This window comes from Pleuronectes platessa, chromosome 15 (assembly GCF_947347685.1).
Source record: "Pleuronectes platessa chromosome 15, fPlePla1.1, whole genome shotgun sequence".
Lineage (NCBI taxonomy): Eukaryota > Metazoa > Chordata > Actinopteri > Pleuronectiformes > Pleuronectidae > Pleuronectes > Pleuronectes platessa.
In genome coordinates this window covers 11,072,325-11,088,564 of record NC_070640.1, presented here as the reverse complement: position 1 = coordinate 11,088,564, position 16,240 = coordinate 11,072,325, and the positions used below count along the sequence as shown (strand labels likewise).

The 16,240-nt window shown below is 38.8% G+C and overlaps 2 protein-coding genes across 3 annotated transcripts; one reads left to right on the top strand and one right to left on the bottom strand.

Moving 5' to 3' along the window:
- Positions 1-779: 779 nt before the first annotated feature.
- Positions 780-6,447, bottom strand: mks1 (MKS transition zone complex subunit 1). 2 transcript variants are annotated; one of them, XM_053442138.1, is made up of 18 exons: positions 6,063-6,447; positions 5,842-5,963; positions 5,610-5,662; positions 5,298-5,465; positions 4,788-4,888; positions 4,496-4,624; positions 4,275-4,379; positions 3,890-3,998; positions 3,725-3,781; positions 3,459-3,501; positions 3,313-3,375; positions 3,126-3,196; positions 2,975-3,044; positions 2,738-2,845; positions 2,478-2,611; positions 2,149-2,231; positions 1,332-1,429; positions 780-1,187 (listed from the first exon to the last, which is right to left on the bottom strand). In XM_053442138.1, exons 1-18 carry the CDS (start codon positions 6,137-6,139, stop codon positions 1,084-1,086), a joined length of 1,695 nt encoding a protein of 564 aa, XP_053298113.1. In that variant the 5' UTR covers positions 6,140-6,447; the 3' UTR covers positions 780-1,083. The 2 variants fall into 2 exon arrangements, with proteins under 2 accessions (XP_053298113.1, XP_053298115.1); XM_053442140.1 differs by having other exon boundaries at positions 4,788-4,885.
- A 649-nt stretch (positions 6,448-7,096) lies between these two features.
- On the top strand, positions 7,097-14,892 carry zw10 (zw10 kinetochore protein). The gene is made up of 16 exons (XM_053442137.1): positions 7,097-7,319; positions 8,355-8,489; positions 8,587-8,688; positions 8,901-8,978; positions 9,540-9,699; positions 10,073-10,225; positions 10,318-10,515; positions 10,697-10,833; positions 10,966-11,148; positions 11,527-11,750; positions 12,190-12,261; positions 12,362-12,531; positions 12,659-12,789; positions 12,975-13,106; positions 13,463-13,665; positions 13,962-14,892. Exons 1-16 carry the CDS (start codon positions 7,215-7,217, stop codon positions 14,080-14,082), a joined length of 2,304 nt encoding a protein of 767 aa, XP_053298112.1. The 5' UTR covers positions 7,097-7,214; the 3' UTR covers positions 14,083-14,892.
- Positions 14,893-16,240: the final 1,348 nt, after the last annotated feature.

Sequence of the window (16,240 nt, the reverse complement as noted above, 5' to 3'; positions counted from 1 at the left end):
AATTATCAGGAATATTCATTGCAAAATATCAAAAGTAAAATTACTGATTGTACCTAACTGATGTTATAATATCCTGTAGCTACTGTATTATATTATAACTTGTGCAATAACTAGTAAGAAACATCTATTTGTTGAAGGTCAAGGCGTAGCTAATATTGAATTTATGTATTGTCAGGCAGTTTAATGCATTATATTACATCAAATGATTGCTAAATTTACACATACTTTATATGTAAAGTAGAAATCTACAAAGCAACCATGCAGCTTTTCCATGTTTTAACTGAAGTGGATGTGTCAGTATGTCATTGCTTTTAGTGGCAAACATGTGTGACCAACAATTACAGCATACAACGCACACATTGACACATTTAGCACCCTTTGCAGTGTCAATGCCTCTCTGTCATACCTTTCTGTTTGTATTAAAGATTTTCTGATGAATTACAGATTGAACCAATAACTTGCTGATTTCTCTGGCAGTATTTGTAATGCGTAATGTAAAGTAATGTGTGTATAACCCCTCCTCAAGCAATGGCAAGACGCTCTAGTTATCACAAAAATCATTGTGAAATCAACTGGTGTGTGGTGTGTCATTCACACCACACACCAGTTGTTCAAGTTTACAAAACATATATGACACTTAACTACATTATACAAAACATATAATCCCAGTGTAAATTTGTATGAAATATGAATGACAGTGGCAAAATATAAATTGTTTTGGATTAAAGCAAAGGTGAAGCTTGTTTCATGTTTGAAATAAACTATGGAAAACACACAGGTAAAATCTAAAAAAATGTTTTATTGTTCGTTACATCAGTTTTCACAGTGTCTGTACAAAGAATAGTATGTGTGATGATTTAATGGCTTTTCTCCTTTACCACAAAATCACCATGTAAATCCATATTATACCCCAATTATTCCCCACTCCCTCCATGTATGCTGTCTTTACAGATAATAAATAACTATTAGACACAATTTCCCTCTCTCTGACTCACAAAAGAGCTTTGAGTGGTCATCAAGACTAGAAAAGCGCTATATAAATCCAAACCATTTACCATTTATAGTGCTACAGCATTTTCACACCTATGTAGAAGATTCAATTTGGAGCTGGGAGGTGGTGTTGATAAGGTCTCTGGGAAGGCTTTCTCTGGCGTCTTGCATCTTTCTTCTGGCTCTGTGGAAGGCCTCTGACATAGGAAAATATATACTTTAGTAACAATATATATTTACCACAAGTTGATCTCACAATTCAAAACGATAATCAAACTGTAAAACCTCTACAACTTGAGCCATATGAAGTATTGAGTAACTTTTCATGAGTGAATGTTTACCCAGGATGGTGCAGACAGCTCCTTGCTGACTAAATCCTCCCAACTGGTCAAACACTTTCTGCCTCCTCTTCTTCAACATGGCTGCATCAACAAATGATCTGAAAATACACAACATGGATATAACAGACCACACATTCAGCTACAGAACATGAAATCTAATTAATTGTATGATCAATGTTAACAATAAGTAAAGCATTTAACTGAAATGCTGCTAAAAAAACTGAGGTTTGTATGATTGTGACACCCATAGTGACATATTCAAGGAGTAAAGATCCACTTTGTATTTCCACATTTACAGGACTGATGTATGATTTCAATTTGACTTTAAATTTTTATTTCGTTATCTTCTACATTAACGGATGCCATGAGCCAGATTGCAGAATAAAGAAACTAACTGAAGTTTTTGATAGAGCCACAAGATATCTCCCCACTAAATACAACAAGACAGTAAATAAGCCTAGATTTGAATTGCAGCCACTTATAAAACAGAACACATAAGATATTTGATTTATGGGTTCAAATCTGAGATATCAATTTACTCAAAAGCTGAATAATTCAAGTTTCTATTCAAGAGAAGAGTTTCACCTGATCGAAGGGTTTCTGATATACTGAATGACCTGAATCTGGCTTCTGAAATTCACCTCTTGCACCATGGGAATAATGATATCAGTGTATATTGTTGTGGTCAGTTCAGTTAAACTTAATAAGATGAAGCTTCCTCTCTAAAGATTCTGCGTTGCTTGTGATTTTGTAGATTCATTTTTGTGGTGGAATTTATGCATTAGTTTATTGGTCACAATTACCCAGGTTCCTTTACCTGGCTTGCTGGATGCAGTGCAGATTAAAGGTGACACTTCCTGTGGTTTCAGTGGAAAAGCCAATGCGACTCAGCCTCTCCCCCTACAGACACATATAGAAGTATTCTAATCAAAAAGACATGGAAAATGGACAGTTTAAGTTCCAAAATATTCACAAACAAATGGTACTTGAACTACATCAGGATGCAGGTGTAGATCAAAAAACTGAATTCAACCAGAGCTGTGTTTATTTACAAAAATTTTCCATTACTAGTTACCTCAAAAGATAGAAATGAAAATAACAAAACTTTTTGGTATATCATATACAGGGAGCTTCCAAAGAACTTACCTTGAAAGTCCCTGGTATTCGGACATAGCTGTGGTCTTCAAGCTCTGGAGAACCTCCAATAAAGAAACGTCTCATAGCAGAGACTGTCCCCGTCTGAAGGGGTCTCCATGTGTGGCATGTTACTTTGTGATTACCTGGCAAATATGAAATTACACACACATGATGGAGACAACATTCCTTTTGTAAATTACAATTTCAGCCAAAATTATTCACTGCAGCCCTGAATGTAAACCCACAGCTTTTCAATGTACATAACATACCTGGTATGGCGGGAAATAGCACATATCCATATCCTTCAGTTCGATAGCGCTGCCAGGAATCCAGAGAAAGAACCTTGAAGTAGAGCACTGGCCACTGTGGAACTGGTTCTAAAGTAAAAGAAAGTATCAGTCTTTTAAATTAAGTTGAAAGAAAATCCACTCAAATCAATTAAAATACACAAAATAACCAGAAAAAAACGAATTATTTAAACACAATATTCCTTAGCTGACACTAACCTTCACTCTCTTTTTCGCTCATGTAGAAAGCCTCAAAGCTGAAGGGGTGACTGAAGAAAGCTACATTTTCCTGTGGGCAGACAGAATGTGTGACAAATCTCAGTAGAAACATTCTGAGGTTGTTTACCAGTTTATTTTACAGTATACACACCTTCCCTTGGGTTTTAGTTCGGCAGGTCTGGGTAACCCCGGAGTGGGACTGGAATGGCAAGCTGGACCAATCTTAATCAAACAAGAATGGTACAATTTGAATTTAATTAAACTAATAAAAAAGGTGTCAACGACACCTACAGTAAGTACCACGATTTAAACAGTGCCATATACTGGACGTGACTCACTGTTGGGCAGCTCCATGAAGAAGTGGATGTATAGGTTATCATATTCAAAACCTTGAGCTGAGACTGGGTAGAAATAAGAATGAGACTTGATTGACAAAGACAATTCATTTTTAAACGTGAGCTATGACCACAGTCTGGCTACTCACCTATTTCTCCATTCATAAAATAACGCAGAATACCGACAGGAGGCTAGAGGAGAAACATCTGGTTAGTGCAAAAGACCAAATATGGACCAACAATTTAACTGTTGAATAGCTAATTCAATATTTTGATTTGTGTCCATACTTAAACAATTATTTCAATCAATTTTCAAAAAGAAAATAAGATACTTCTTAATCACAGCTTCACAAAAGTGAGAATTTGTGCACTTTGTTGAAAAAATATAAAGAATTTCCAGTATGATATGACTTACCATTTCAAAGTCCTGTCCAACAAGGCTATTGAGGTAATCCTTGTGCCTTGCATACAGCTAGAGACAGAGAAGAGTGGAAGAATCCATGTCATAATAATATTGTTTGACCCCATAATCAATAATTCTACCCTGGTCCTAAAAAAAGGTAGATTTATATTAACTTACATCTTTGTACATGTTCTGCTCCCGGTCCTTTTCCTCTGGTTTCATGGCTGTGGATACATTCTCCACAGTGAGTCGCCAAACTTCTCTCCTTTCCCCCTCTGTTACAATCCTGTTCAACAGCACAGACACCATATAGTTTCTATTTTGATTAATCGAGTAACCATACGTTCCCTTATCTTAGTAAAAAAGAGTTTTGTTTTAATTGTTTTCCACGCAACCATCATCCAGTATTTGTCAATATTCCTCAGTCTTAGCCAAAGCAGTGAACTTTAAAACCACCTGGGCTGTGTACAGATTTGCACGTGGGTCATGCACTTGTTTTGAAACGTGTTACTATGACAGTATATCAGTTAATGCTGGACCTACTGTGACATTTTGAACTTGCCTGTATGGTTCTCTGCCTTTGTTGAAGTCTGGTTTTAAGATGACTGTTCCACTACCATCTGTTTTTATTGTACAGAGCAAATATTCATTCTCTTTGCGACCCAGTCTGAAAAAACAAAAACACATAGAGAGAAAAATCACAACGGAACCACATAACAAACGCAGCAAACTTCCCATGGGGAAAAATAAAGACTGAGCTGAACACTGCAGTTATGATCTTACCTTCCGGGGGGGCCGAGGTCTCCCATGATGTGCATGGTCTGCATAGCATTATTCACCACATGACTGTTCTTGACAAACTCCTCTGTCGGCTCCCAGTTGACGATTTTAGTTTTTGGGATACTAGAGTCCCTGCAATATACAAAAGATCCACCAAGCAATCGAACAAATATTAAAAACCATAAGAAAGAAAGTTTCGTATTGAATTTTAATACTATTGTCATTGCATTTACTCAATGTAAAGCAGTATAGTGTTATCAGCCGATTTGCATAAGTCGGCTGGCGGTTCACCTACATGGTACGTCTGTCCTGCCATCTGTGTCTTATGCTGGCCATCCTTTCTGCCAGGAAAGTGGGGCTGGATTTGGTTGTGGTCAATACGTCACTGGATTGCTGCTTTCAGGATAAAAAAGAAAGAGCTATTCAAAAACACAGTTGCAGACAACAATTGTAGAATTTATGCTTTTCATACTCATTTTGAAATGCAATACAACAGGAGAAAGGCTGTTACCTCTTACAGTTACAACACGTATGCTGGAAGTGTGGCAGTCTAGTTAAAATGTAACACTAAAGCATCAAAGAAGCCATAAACATATCATAGCGATAACAAATGACAGAACACCCAACAGAATCAAATTGAATCACACTGTTTGGCAGTGCCTTTAGGGAAGTAGTTGTAAAAAGTGGTTTTGGATTTAGATACCACTACAAGATATGGTTGACTCTCCAAGAAATGCATCAATATGTTAAATATCTACTGCATCGTACTTGGGCTTTATTTATTAGAAAATAGGATGTGGCTTACCATCTGGTGGAATGGAAGGCAGTTGGTGTAGCGGTCATGATCAGTGTATGTGAAGACCCTGTGATTTCGTCGGCCCTTGGCTCTCTTCAGGGCCTTGACTTCTGTCAGGTACTGCCGGTCCAGAGGAGTCTGACATGCTGCCTCGTTCTGGAACAGCTCCATCTCATACTGGAGCCACAGAGAGATATAATGGTGGTGGTAAATGTTGTTTTTAAAGGACAAGTTCACTATAATTTAAATATAACTATAAGATATCTTATCTTAAGTCTACAATTATAATATGCTGTGGGATGAAGATGCTATGTGTTCTACCTCACTGAAGAGTTTCTCCTGCCAGCCCATCTCCAGTTCCTCCTCATTATCACCTGATGACACAGGAAAGGGGTAAATTCAAATCTTTATTGAAGTTCAATTGATGGAGGTAAGTTGGTGTAAGTGGTGTAACACATGAGTACAATACATTACACAATAATCTGTGGATTATGTTCAGAGAAAAATAATACACAGAATAAAGTGTAAAATTGCCCAGCAGTATTATTAATACCTGTCTGGCCTTGTGAGGTGAGGGTTTCCAGTTCAATGGCTCCTCTGTCTTGCTGGGACAGAACTTCCTGCTGGAGGTGCTGGGAGAGTGCTGCTGTGGAGGTCACCCTCTCGAGACGCACCCTGAGTTTGGGAATAAGACAAACAACGTGTTGATATAACGTTACCTGAACCAGGAGTTTTATGACAAGGCTAATGCTAACGTTACCTTGTGCTACTTACTTTACTCTCAGGTTTTTCACGGCATCCCGGGAGCGATACACAGCTTCTCCGGTATCAGTGTTCCAAAAGTCTGCCATTAACAATACCACGTAAACACACACACGCTATTGCTGTGGGTTAGCTAGCGTTAGCTCACGGCCAGTTTCATTAGTTTGATATTTTGCGCATTCACTACTTGAACTTTGTGAGCTAACCACTCACTGCGTTTGGAAGCGTGACCTGCAAGAATGTCAGCGAAAAGTTAATATTAATGTTGTAGGTTAAAGTTACAATGAGAAGCTAACAAGCTAACAGCAAAGCTAAAAGGACAGCAAGCGGATAGTTGTTGTTGCCATAGAGATCAATGGTAGTTATTCTTTTGTTTTTGTTTATATAACAGCATTACTGCCTCCTACCGGGCTGGAGTTTGCAGTAGTAGCGTGAGTTAATAACACTTAATTCTCTATATATTAAGAAGGTTTTAATTAAGGTAACTAACCAAATAATTCAGCCACAATAATATTATTAATGTAATTTTATTGTTTAAGCAGACAAATCCTGTGATTATGTCTGATAACACATAATGTGCGCATGTCAATTGAGGAAATTATTTGCAGATTATTTGATAATTAAGATAATCATTAGATGCAGGCCTGCTCACACTAATACATCTCAAATCATGACACGGTCCTATCATTCAGACGATACACACATATATACAAAACAGGACAATGTAAAATAAACATAAAGGAAAAGAAAATATCCTTATCCTTAGGAAATTACATTTGTATACAAAATACTGCTGTGATATTAAAATGATTACTACCCTTCCCCTTGTGCCATGTACCTTCCGGTTTCCTTGTCCCTCTTTTCATGACATACTATTTATTTATTCATTGTGGATCCTCTTTGGATCACGACAGACCTCTGCCATACGCCTAAAGTCCTTTGTCATACACTCTCCTAACGTCTGAGGGAGGTAATGATGGGATCTGGTAACAACTTGTCCTCTATTTAAATTAAACGAAGAAGAAGACGCTGGGAGGCGGGTCCACTAGCTATTGGAACCAATCGTGGCAGCTGGCGGGTTGTGAGTTGTTGTCGCACGGAGGAGCTGAGGCTCGTCTGTCCCACTTGTTTTAAACCAGTAAAACATTATAACTTCGCCTCGCCATGGCGTCGTTTGTGACCGAAGTACTCGCCAGTTCCGGCAAACTGGAGAAAGAGGACCTGTCCGGCAAAATTAGCAAAATGTCGCGCAAGGTGGAGGATACTAAGGTAACCCGCTAGCTGACGTAGCATTAGCTCTGCTGGATAAAGTTTGAATTAGCTTTAGCTGTTAGCGCTAACACTGACAGATGTGAAACTTCACTCATCCTCGGACTAACTTGTCAATAGCGGTTCACTGGAATAACACGTAGCCGCGAATAAACACTGGTGACACCATTAACTTGTAGACGTGGGCCATCGAGCTAACTTAATACAAGTTCAGTGTATTTTCTTATCAGTACAGTTAGCTAGCCACACTGTATGTGGTGCCATCCAAAGAGCTACGTGGCTCAATAACAAACTAACAAACTAGGCACATTTGAAACCTGAAGATAATCACTCGGATGTGCATCAAGCCAGTGTCTTCTGTCTTTCTGGTTTGATGTATGATCGTTAAGGTCAGCTTGAAAACTAAACTTGTTTATCCATTCAGTTATTAGACAGAAGACACTGGCTTCAGTCCAAAAAGACCACTAACACCTATAATGAGTCTGAAACGAATCTAGTAAACTAAGCAAAACAAACAAGTAAGGAAGCTGAAGATCAGTGACTAAAATACTAGTATTTATCGGATTTTAACTTTATACAATTGATTTTGTTGTGAGAAAAAAAAGACTGATCAACACAATACATACATTTTTATAATCAATCAAGGAAAAAGGCAACTGTTCTCAAATCCCTTTTGAATGCACTTTGTCAGATGCCATGATGCCGCAGGTTTGTTCCCTGTGTAAGCCTGGTTTTTTACTGAAATCAAACAGAATTTGCTTCTATTCAGGACATTGGATGGATAAAAAGAGAGGTCTACCAAAAATGACTGCTTAATGTGCACCCCCACTATGATTTTCTGTGTGTGAGTTTTCATTTGTATTAATATAAACAAGATATTAACACGAACCAATATATGTGTATATATATATATATATATATATATTACTATGTAGATGAAAATAATTAAACAATTGTAAACAAACTGAAAGCAGGGCACCAAGCTCAACGGGAAAACTTTCTATTAACTCCTTTTGCTTCATGTTTTTTTCTCAGGAAGAAGTATGTGACATGATAAATAAGCGATATGGTGACTTCATACCTAGTCTCCAAGGATCAGAGGAGCTAATGGTGCAGGTGGATGTGGTCTCCAAAGAAATGGATGTCCTTAATAATTGCATTGAGAATGAGGTATGTTTGAAACTGTTTAGAAATGGTATGAAAGGGCAGAACAGAATGGGATACATTTGTTAACACTGCCATTAAACTGTGTGTGTGTGTTACACAGATACAGCAGAATATCCACGTGGCTGTGACTGAGTATGCAAAGCTGAAGCAGCAGCTGGAGAAAAATACCATCATCATAACAATGCTAGGATATATAAAAGAGGTACATCACACATGCATTTTATCAAGTTAAATGTTTGTAAACATGTAAATAGTGTCAAAATGCTTTGATTATTAACATTGTCATTTACAAATATATCCAGTTTATACATTTTAATACTAACCCATTTCAGTTTAAAAATAATATCGATGCTAATGTCACTAATGCGTACAAAATATATTACAATTTTATCTTATTTCTTCTGTTTGACTCAGTTTCACAATGCAATGGAGGAGTTCAGCAAATCTTTACAAGAGAAGAAGTATGTTGATGCAGCAAACCAGCTTGAAAGGGTAAGATCTGTTACCATCATGTCCACACAACCTCACGTCTAATCTAAAGAAGACCTCAGCAATTATGAATGAATGAATGAATATAAAATAATCCTAATGATGTTTTCACTAGTGTGTAATTATCTAAATTGGATGAGATGTTGTTTTCTTCTTTACCCTAGAATGAGCCCTTAATCTTTGAATACTTATATTTTTATTGGGAGCGGGTCATCTCTTTGGAGGTGGCCATGTTTTTTACAGTATCCCAGACTGGACAAACGAAACACCTTTTGAGTTTATATGACAACTGAAGGCGACCACAGGAAAGGTTCTCTTTTATGTTTGGAAGTAGAGGGTGAGGTGGATCCAGCTGCAGCTTCCCCACTAGATATCACTAAATTCTACATACTGAACCGTTAATGTAAATACTGTCCGAAAATGGAAAACACTTAAGTTCCAAAATTAGGTCAAGGAAAAGGGAGACGATATCTCCTACATGTGTGCATATTTATCGTATTTCCAATAGAGTATTTTCTTAAGTGCGTCCCAACATATTGATTGAATGGCAATATTTTCTTCTAGGCTAAAACCAGTGTGGATTCATTGAAGGGTTGGAAGACGTCCCAGCTGCCGCTGCTCAGTACTCTCAGCTCGGAGCTGACGGTACAGAGAGAAAACTTAATATACCACATGGGAGATGAATGGAAACGCCTCGTCATCTGGAAGTTACCATCCTCAAAGGGTAAGAATTCCTCTGGTTGTAAATGTTAACTATGTTAGTCAGACGTGGTACATCTATAACTACATTAAGTCTATGCTGTATCATACATTGCTGAGTATGAAGGGATTGTTCAGTGTTATATCAAAGATACAGAGACTTAGAATGTTTTTTCTTCCCTACCTGTATGTATATGACTCTGATCACCCAGATGACTGTAACAAAACACCACGAATTCCAGTCATAATCTCAATCCCATACAGCTTGGACCAAATAGATGCATTTATAAGCTGTTCTTAGATTCTAAGCGTTTCATGTTCTTTATATTTCCAAAACACGACATTAAATCTACCTGAGCGTGTTGCATTAATGTTGGCTGTTGGATTCGGACCATTAGAGCCTGAAGGTCTGAAGTCCTTCCTGAAGGTTGAGCTGAAGCTGAGCCACCCCGGCAGTAAAGAGACGGAACCCAAACCACCTGCTTTGTTGTGCTGCGTCCTGCAAGCTCTGGCCATCCAGGGAGACCTTCAGCACAAGATCAAACTCTTCAGTAAGAACAACAAAAACGGCTCGCTGTTGAATATGCAGTCCTTTATACGGACATCATGGGTAAATCCCATTTCTGTCCTTTCTGTCGTTCAGGTCAAGTAATGTTGAAGAACATGTTGAAGCCGTTGGTGGTGTACCCGTCACTGTCAGTGAAGGTAACAGAGCAGCAGGGTGAGGGAACTTTCCTGGCTTTAGAGTGTCTGGAGGAGAGCCGAGAGGAGCGATCCACACCTTCACAGGTCTACAGGAAACTGCTCCTGGTGCTCCAGACACTACACTCGCACATGCTAGGTAAAGTATGGCTGGGCCCATGTAGAATCATTACATCATGCTCTAAGGTTGCTCAGTGTCGCTGCGTTTTACATCTTTATCACAACTGCATAAATCATAAGGTGCATGTTTAATGAAAAAATGGCAGGTGGACAATATTAAATTACAAAATAGTGACAAAATAAACGTGTTTGTTTTTCAGATGTGTCCATTGTGGATAAAAAGCTCTCAACAATCTTGGGGGAGCTGATTTGGGAAGAAATTTCCCAGTGCATCATCCACCAGTGTTTGGTCTACTCCATCCCCACCAACAGCAGCCAGCTGGAGAAATATAAAAGTGTATGGACCTAACAGCAGTTTCTATAATATAATTATATAATTTATAATTATATCTTTGTCTTGCTGTCATAATAGGCTATTCTTGTCTGTTGAATTACATACTTAATGTGTTTTCTCCTGAACATATTCAAGGTGATCAAGGAAACAGAGGAGTTTGAGAAGTCTCTGAAGGAGATTGAGTTTCTGCAGGGCGACTCAACAGATCTGCTCAAGTATGCCCGAGACGTCAACTGTCACTTTGCTAGCAAGAAGTGCAAGGACGTTATTGTTGCGGCCCGCAAACTCATGACCTCCAAGATGCACAACACTGTCAAGGCATGTGTGCATATGAACTTTTGATTATGAACTTATCCCCCACATGTTTAAGGTAATGTTCAGATTAACAGTCACAGCCGAGTATGAGTATGTTTTACTAACAGTTGAGATGACAGTCTTTCACTTTAGGTCTACTTCTGTTTAAGCAGAATGTAAATCGGACATTTGTGCAGCTAATAGAAGTGAATTGAATCGAAGATGCTTACAGCATTAAACCTTCAAACAACCAGTAATATAGTTTAAAGAGGAAAGTATGGTTGAATGTCCAGTCCACTCTTTTTCAAACATACTCTCTTTGAGAAATATCTCATGCTGGTGTCTTACAGTAAATATTTTATATATAACCTAATGCCATTTTGTAAAATCTCCCTCCATCAGATCACAACAGACTCCAAGCTGCGTCTCCCCAAGCTCCCTGCTCCAAGTTCAGAGCTGAAGGTGAAGCAGGAGGCCACAAAGGAGGACATCACGATGGAGAACACGAAGCAGCTCTCTGCGTGGAGTCTGTGTCTACCGGCCTGTCGCATCAGTGAGTCAGTGCAGCAGCTGATGGAGCTGACACTCAACACTCTATGTGAGGCTGTCGGAAGCTCCACACAATGGTATGTTACAATGCTCAAAGACCCTACTGTGTATTGTTCTGATGTACATATGAGGTTGTTGTGCCTGGCAGCACAATGTCATTGTTCAATAGAAAAACCAGGACTTCCCTGACAGTAATCATTTCGGATTATGTACGATTATTATTTTTGTCGTTTTTCGTCGGTTGTAGAGTCATTGGCTCACAACACTGTTGAGTTACTGCCATTACAAAACATTGAGGCTAGTGAAGTCAGTGTATCTGCAGTCTACAGTCTAGAGGAGATTGACATCAATGGATAAAAACAATTTGAAGCAGCAGAGGCCAAGATAGTTTGATCTGTTGCCCTTAGACAGACTCGAGCTTTACTGGATACTGCAATCATAATGTTTGTTCTCAGACCACCAGGTTTCATCAGTAAAGATGTGTTGTCAAAATGAATCTATCTCTGTTCTTTTTAGTGCATTACAGCTCTTCTTCACTGTGAGAAACATTTTCCAGCTGTTCTATGATGTTGTGCCAACATATCACAAGTAAGAATGTTTTCATATCATAATTCACAGCAGACCAAACCAACACATTTCCACTGAAGGTGTAAAAAGTAGGTCATGGTTTCTCTGCTCCTCCATTCAGGGAGAACCTGCTCAAGTTCCCTCACCTGGCTGCCATTCAGCACAACAACTGCATGTACCTGGCCCACCACCTGCTCACTCTGGGACACCATTTCAGAGCTCATCTGCCACAGCCCCTCAGCGAGGGGGTTGCAACGTTTGTGGACATGGTGCCCGGATTCAGGAAACTGGGTAAGCAAACAGTTCTATGACCTAATATTGGTTCAGGAAGCACAATAATAAGGCATCCCTAGAACTACTGGCTTGGTGTCATTAAGATCTCATGAGGACATTTGTTGGTCTGCACATTTTCCTGTAGGTGCTCAGTGCTTCTTAGCTCAGCTGAATGTGCAGAGAGCTGAACTGTTGGAGAGACTTTCCACTGCTCACAACTTCTGCAATCTGGATGATGAAGATAATTACATTGCAGCGAGCAAAGCAGTGAGACAGGTGAGAAGGAAAGGCTTTAAATATACTAATGTTAATGAGTTGTAACAACAATTGTGTCAGAGAAAATATGACCGAACTGTAGATTTGTCCTTAAACCTATTGAGGAACTACTGATAATATGACTAACATTAGCTATGCCACGGTTTTACTAGTCATTCTTTCACTTTCCATGTGTTTCTTTGCAGGTGATTCATCAGTTGAAACAGTTGGGTACAGTGTGGCAGGACGTCCTGCCAGTCAGCATCTATTGTAAAGCCATGGGCAACCTCCTCAACACTGCCATCACTGAAGTCATTGCCAAAATCATGATGCTTGAGGTTTGTCTTGTTTTCCATCACGTAGGACCATATTACCAATTATACCAATACAAAGGTATAAATGCCAAAAAATGAACATAGGAAAAATAAATCCATGAATCAAATGGCTTCTGGGTGTGTAATCAAGTCTGAAACCAAACTAGGAGCCAAATTGTGGGGCCTGGTGAAAATCAGTGTACAGCACAAAAAAGAAATAATGGTTCTTAATTAATTCCTGTTGAAAACATTAAGTATAGTGGAATTATATATATATCTACTATAATTACTCTAAATGATGACTCTTGATATGGTATGAAGATGATCTTCTGTAAACTCATGACTGTTGATCAACACGGACTTTATTTCTCTGTCTACAGGATATTTCCTCTGAGGATGGGGAGCACCTGCATACCCTGTGCCAAACCATCATCGAGGAAGGTCCGCTCGTCTTCATCCCTCTGGCTGAGGAAAACAAGAACAAGAAATATCAGGAAGAAGTGCCCCTCTATGTGAAGAAGTGGAGCACCTTCAAGGAGCTGGTCATCGTGCTGCGGGCCAACCTGCAGGAGATCGTTGACAGGTAAGATGGAAACTGGACTAAACACTGGATTCCAACTGTCAAACTCCATACCTCTAGTTTGAAGCTTCAACATTAAGAAATGTGTACTCTCCAAACCTAAACTAAGTTATTAGGTTATTTAGCCTCAGATAAACTTTAAATAAGTGTTGTCAGATATTTCTTAGTACTTCTCATGACAAGTAAAATTGATTCACTGAAACAGAGAATAAAGGTCTCTGATAACACTCAGAGACTTTTATTTTCCATAGATGAGTTAGACTGGCTGGTATTAATTCCCCCATGATACCTCTCCACAGGTGGACTGACGGTAAAGGTCCTTTGGCGTTGGAGTTCTCCAGTTCCGAGGTGAAGAATCTCATCCGAGCCTTGTTTCAGAATACAGAGAGGAGAGCTGTGGCTCTGACCAAAATCAAATGAACACTTGGAGGAAATGACCTACGAGAAGATACTACAGCACTCCGTCCTCTGCGGAAAACAGGATTTGTGTCCTAAATCATTTCCATCCTCTGTAATGTACATGTACATATTACTACTCTCTTCCTTTAACATAAACCACATGGTGACATTAATTAATAGAGAAAAACCTAAAGATTTGAGTTATGGTATATCATTTTTTATCGCCAAAATGAGCCCCAGTCGTGCTTCATAAGTTTACTTACAGCAGCATAAGTCCTTTTATGTGATGCCATTAAACGAAACATAAATTTTAAGTACCTTTTCTGTTATTTCTGTTGAACATATATGTTCATGTATGCAGTTGGAACTGTTTGGTTGTCTTAGGGATTATAAACTGGTTGTAATCAATCTGTGGGATCTGATTCTTCTCATCATGCTGCAATCAGTCCCACAGAGATTAAAGGAAGGCGTCTTTACATCAGCCTGCAGACTCAGTCCTATAGCTTCGCTTCGGGGGGGTGTTCCATGACAAAGCCAGCTAAGGTTGTGTAACCATTGGCCTTGCCATCTGTTAACATGTGATTTGGCATCCAGGGTTCATTTTGTTAGTCAAACGTCATCTGATTTGCAGTGTGCTTGTGTCAGGGGTCTCTGTTCTGTATTGATGACATTTCAGGTGAAGGTTTGCTGAGTTTGTTGTGGCTCTAACGGAGAATCACAGAAACTTGCACCTCATAAAAATATCCATGTACAAGGAAGCAGTGAAAAGAAACTCTTCACTAATGTATTTATTATTTCTCAAAATAAACCAAAAGATGCAACTTTTTACAACCTTTTGAGAACCCTTTGTTTTGAATGAATGTGATGTTGGCGTCAGTACCTGATGCTTTATTTTACTAAGAAAATGGGGCAGCTGTGATAGCGGGTAGAAAAGCGTCATCCACAAATCAGAAGGTCAGTGATTGGTTCCCCGTGTCATCTGGTCTGCAATCCAAAGTATCTGAAGTTACTGACGCCTAAATTGCCGCTAACTTCTGTGCTGAGAGTGTATGACTTGTGTTGAAGAAGTACTGCATATAGAAGCGCTGTATGAATGGCAGAAAGTGCCTTGAGTGGTCGATAAGGCTGCAGAAGTGCTGTATATGAATGTATATATTCAGCATCAACCTGTCATAATTTTAAAATTTGTTTAATTATGTATATATGCTTGTATGAGAGTGGTTTTGGTCTTATTAAACGCGTTTACACAGCAGAATGAATTAAAATAGAGCCAGACCCGATGTACAGTAGTGACACTCGAGGAGGTGCTCTCTTCAAACAGCTGTCACAGCCATGTTCAGTGTTATGGGATGATCGTTGTCAGGAGCTGCTGTGTGAATCATTGGAGGGGAGGAGACTAACAGCCGGACAGTAGCAGTCACACAGGAGCTCGTCCGTCACTCATCATCTTTCTTCTTCTGATCAAACCTGATGACTTCAACAAGGAAGAACAACCCTGGCAGCAGCTGTGTTCATCTTCAGGTATGCTCCACAGAGGTATTTGACGACTCATCCTTTTTAGAATGACCTTTTCAGCAGCTGTGTTTGAATCAGTGGTGGCAATCGGGAGATAATTATTTTGGATATTCATAACATTGACAGTTGTTTTTTTTAATAATGACTTTAGAAATTAAATTAACCCTACTTCCATTCAAATTCATTCAATTCCAATTAATTGATGATTTGCATTGTGTAAAAAAAATCACTGTTTCCGAGAGCACGAAGACACATCAAATATCTTTGTTATTGATAAAAGACTGTACAAAATTCTAAAATAAGCATTTCTAAAAGTGAGAGAAGAAACAATCCTCACAGAAGAGATACAAAAATTAAAGGAAAAAATGGCAACAAAATACATTGATTATATTCTGTCAATTAACTAATTGATAAACCAAGCAATTGTTGCAGCTCAAACTAATTTAATTTGCAAAACATTTCCTGTAAATAATTTATTTTCACTAAAATTAAAACTTGCTCAGACTCAGAATAGACTGTGTTCATATTTTAACTGACTGTAGTTCGTTATTACCTGTTTTTTAGTATAGTATTTTTGTCTGTCTAAGAAGACCGATTGCAACAATAAAATTCTGTCCGCCTGATTGGGTGGATTCAGAAGGGTGTCACATTGTGTGCGTGAGTG

Coding starts and splice junctions, on each gene's coding strand:
- mks1 (XM_053442138.1), bottom strand. CDS start 6,139: ATGGCAGACTTTTGGAACACTGATACCGGAGAAGCTGTGTATCGCTCC. Junction 5,964..6,062: donor GTGAAAAACCTGAGAGTAAA/GTAAGTAGCACA, acceptor TCCCAAACTCAG/GGTGCGTCTCGAGAGGGTGA. Junction 2,232..2,477: donor GAATACCAGGGACTTTCAAG/GTAAGTTCTTTG, acceptor ATGTGTCTGTAG/GGGGAGAGGCTGAGTCGCAT.
- zw10 (XM_053442137.1), top strand. CDS start 7,215: ATGGCGTCGTTTGTGACCGAAGTACTCGCCAGTTCCGGCAAACTGGAG. Junction 11,751..12,189: donor GTCGGAAGCTCCACACAATG/GTATGTTACAAT, acceptor TGTTCTTTTTAG/TGCATTACAGCTCTTCTTCA. Junction 13,666..13,961: donor CTGCAGGAGATCGTTGACAG/GTAAGATGGAAA, acceptor ACCTCTCCACAG/GTGGACTGACGGTAAAGGTC.